The sequence below is a fragment of the Sinocyclocheilus anshuiensis genome, unplaced genomic scaffold, assembly GCF_001515605.1.
Source record: "Sinocyclocheilus anshuiensis isolate Anshui unplaced genomic scaffold, SAMN03320099.WGS_v1.1 scaffold517, whole genome shotgun sequence".
NCBI lineage: Eukaryota > Metazoa > Chordata > Actinopteri > Cypriniformes > Cyprinidae > Sinocyclocheilus > Sinocyclocheilus anshuiensis.
Window position 1 is genome coordinate 77,307 of NW_015536535.1, and position 4,285 is coordinate 81,591.

Genomic DNA, 4,285 nt, shown 5'->3' on the forward strand with positions numbered 1-4,285 from the left:
AGAAACACAAACAGACATTGCGCACACAACAAATGATTGTAGAACTGTAAAAAACTGCAGCCTTCCACAATTCCTTCCAGTCAAATGATGAGAGAAAAAGTGTGGGAGAGGGAGAGATTTACTCACAGAAGCCATTTCCTCGTACAAGGCCTCAAAACCGCCTTCGAGCTCAGCATGCTGTTCCACTTAGGCATGGTTGCCAAACCAAAGCCTCGCTCTGCTATTGGCGTTGGACACACAAGGCTAACCACAAGCACATGTTCAGTTGCTCTTAACTAATTCATACAGGAACACTTTGGTTTTGTTGCGAACCCAAAAGCCCTGTACCTTTGATTAAGAAATGTGTCTGATTCCAATTAAAGGAGTGAGAGGGAGGGAAAGCATCATGGTGGTTCTATAGTCTGCTATTGGCTGCAGTCATGACAGTTTTCTTATCTCTATCATTTTCTTCTCTGCATTTTTTTATTTTTTATTATATATTTTCTTAAATTCATAGAGCTAAATATCCATTGTTCAGGGATTATTTTATACATAGCTTTTAATATTCATGTTTAGATATGCAAAATGCTTACCTTATTATATATCATATATTAAAAATTAAAGATTATAGTAATATGTTAAATTTTTTTTTATTATTATGTCAGATATGTTATCTACCTAATACTTGTTTTTTTTTTTTTTTTTTTTTTTTTTGTTTTTTCATGACAGTTTTCTTATCTCTATCATTTTCTTCTCTGCATTTTTTTATTTTTTATTATATATTTTCTTAAATTCATAGAGCTAAATATCCATTGTTCAGGGATTATTTTATACATAGCTTTTAATATTCATGTTTAGATATGCAAAATGCTTACCTTATTATATATCATATATTAAAAATTAAAGATTATAGTAATATGTTAAATTTTTTTTTATTATTATGTCAGATATGTTATCTACCTAATACTTGTTTTTTTTTTTTTTTTGCTTTTAGTTTTTAATTTACCTGTAGTATGTAGCCTCTAACATAGTCTCTCAGGGTCCAGCCCAGGCCATGGAGGATGTGCAGAACCTCTTCCTGTTTGAGAACGCTGAACAGACGGTCCAGCAGGATCTTCAACCTCACAGGTACTGCCTGAGTCCCATACAGCATCAGACTGCTAATGTCAAACACCACATTGGACTGTACAATCTCCACCTGCGTCGGGTGGTAGAGATGCTGTGTGCTCAGCTTGTCTAGAGCTATAATCACAAAAAGAGCAACACACAATTAGTATTATTGCTTAAATGATAAACACATACTATATAAGATTTTCTAACTTAGTATCCTTTCACCAGAAGGCTTATATTTAAATATGTGGTCACACTTTGCATTACACTGCATCACTTCTACTTACATAATGTGTACTTTAACATCACTCCTTTTAAATTATTAGTTTGTAACACAAAGCTGGTTGTAACAAGACACCCATGCACATTGCAGTTTAAAAATAAATATATAAGATAAATGTGGTGTATTGTTTTTTATTTGAAGCATATTATTGAACTATGAACTGTGTCGACAGACATTCTTCATTTTACTGATTTTCTGTGTGAACGAAATGCACACTTAGATAATGACAATTCTATGAAGAAATGAGAGTGGCATCAACATTATCTGTTTCTCTTTCTTCTCTGAACTCTCTCTCTGACTCTGTACGACACCTGTTTTTTCCCCTCAGTCCAAGACTGATTTTTGTGCTGACTAGGTCTTTGCCTGACAACAGACTCTGCTAGACACGAAAAAAAAAAGAAAAAAAAAAGAAAAAACTACTTGTCGGAATAGCTGCCAACACTACAGACAAAATGAGAACTCTATGGCAGAGAAGAGTTAGAAGACGAGGAAGGGAGGAAGGATAGCAGCTGACAGTTCACAGTGAAATTAAAACTAGGCGAAGGGCCCCTGTGATGGTCCCTTTAGGCCTGTCTCTTTTCCTTTCATCCCAACCCAACAGGTGTTTTCTTTTGTCTCTCTATGAAACCAACTGTCTGTTTCTCCCTCTCTTTTCTTACTTAACTCTCTGCTTTTTGACTGTCATCTCCTTTCATTTGATGTTTTCACTTGCACTTAAGCAAATTTTTGACCTTTTTATGCTTTTTATTTTCAGTATAATGAAATAAGTGAAAGGACAGTTATTAGTGAATTAAAAGCTACACGAATGAAGACACAGAAGCATGCAGAGAAAAGTGAGGGAATAAAGATGGATATGCGAGTCACAGAATATCGACTGGCTAAAGAGGCGGTTTTATGAGAAGCAATAACTTCACTGGGCTCAGGAGAAAGAAGGGGACCAGATAAAAGGACAGATAAAGACAGATCAGGTTAAACCCATAACACCCCCCCCTGCACACACACAAAAACATAATAGCAAATGAATAGCAAAGATGTCTGAAATGTATCTAATTCACTGTATTAAAAAAAAAATTACAATTAATATTAAATTAAAATCACAGCTGTTCCTCACTTTTTTCACCTAATGAAAACCTATATAGACACTACAGTGTCATGAAAATTTTCTTATATTTTATATAGTTATTTTAAGTTATTTTAGTTTCTTTTAAGTTCCTTCGATTCTATTGTATTTGTGATCACTTTCAATACAGTTGACTCATTTCCATTTCAAACATGACCATCAAATACACCACAAACGCACCATAAAATGGTCATAAAAGTCACTGTACATTTTAGTTTTGCCTGTTATGTTTTTTATTGTTGAAAATATTCAGGTTTGAGGATAGAGTTTAGAAATCTTTTAATAAAATATATAATAAAAAATATATATATAAAATGGTACAAAAGTAACTATATAAATACATTTACAATATAATGTAATAATGTTGATGTTTTAAATGCTGTACATCCATATTGTAGTGCTTCTATTCAAACGTACAAAGACTGTTTTCACACCTGTAAATGTTGCATACAAGTACCTATGTACTGAGCAACAGAGCAATGAGACCAGGCTGGTTTTACACACATACACCGAAAGACACTCACCATGCGCGACCCATCCATGCTTGCACTGGTCACATGTCCGGAGGTGGATTTTTCCAGGCTGGAAACACTCACATGTGCAGTTTACCAGAGTACAGCGGATGGCCTGTAAATGAACAAGCAAATAATCATCATTGAAAGATTCATAAACTGTTACACATTAAATGATAACAATAGCTGCAATTACCAGTCTTTATATTTATATGTAGTCTTTGCTCTTTCTGATTTATTAATTTTGTATGACAAATTATCAAATTAAAATATATATTCAAATTAATAACAAATTTCTTTTTGTTGAAGATTCTTTGATGAAATATTATTTTTAATATATATCCCCCAAGGTTTTCACTCAGACATGTCATAATTTATTAATGTGAATTATGTCACAAACTAATGCAGTCATGCTTGTCTCACTGTCAAGCTGATTGACATTGTGCTAACAAGGCATCCGCTCTCTGTCTTGTGCCATATTCATGTAGGGGCATTTAGATGAGCTCTTCCTTCCTCTCACCTGAAACCTGGCCTGCTTTTGCCCCATTTGAATTTCCTTTGTTTTGACAAAAGCCGCCATTACTCGATGTGGAGACTGAACCGGAGCTGACCCCAAAAGCTTTTAGCGATGAGGGGTTAAGTGTCCCAACAAGACAGCCAGCTTGGCAGGACAACACAATGGCATTGTGTGATAATACATCTCCTTAATGACTCTGCCACTGAAAAGACTCCGGTAGGAAGAGAGGAAAGGTGGGGAGGCCACGCTGTTTGTGTTTTCTCACACCTCTGCTGTCAAGGTCTCTCAGAAATTGAATTTAAAAAGAAAAATAAAAAAACTTTTTGTCTTCCTGATTGTTATCTTTTTCAACATTAAATAACTGCACTTTATGTGATTTTTCATGCCCTGAGTAAGTATAGTTCATGTTACAGATCAGGGGCGCAACTGCACGTTTGCTGAGGGGTATGCAAGATAATGCCCCTGTAAATTCTATCCCCTAACACTAACCCTCACAGAAAATGTTCTGCAAGTCAATGACTAAGCTCTGTAATTGTCCAATTATATCTGGATAAGTTAATTTACTCACACATTTAGTCGTTTTTGATATCAAGTTTGACTGCATGCTGCAAGACATAACATGCTCATCTGCATTAACAGACGATGAGGCCTAAAGTCCAATAACTAGCTTTAACCCCCTGATGGCTGTTCGACCCCAGACAGTAGAACGTCTCGGTTACGTATGGTAACCCTCGTTCCCTGAAGGAGGGAACGGAGACGTCACG

The 4,285-nt window shown here is 35.4% G+C and overlaps 1 protein-coding gene across 1 annotated transcript in view; it reads right to left on the minus strand.

Annotated features, from left to right (window-relative positions):
- Window positions 1-967: 967 nt before the first annotated feature.
- The window catches only part of bnc2 (basonuclin zinc finger protein 2), a 64,252-nt gene continuing 60,934 nt past the window's right edge, over window positions 968-4,285 (minus strand). The window contains exons 2-3 of the mRNA XM_016495023.1: window positions 3,017-3,119; window positions 968-1,221 (exon numbers count right to left, since the gene is read on the minus strand). Of these exons, the coding sequence (XP_016350509.1) occupies window positions 977-1,221; window positions 3,017-3,119 (348 nt within the window). The 3' untranslated portion in view covers window positions 968-976. The remainder of the gene's footprint in view (window positions 1,222-3,016; window positions 3,120-4,285) is intronic.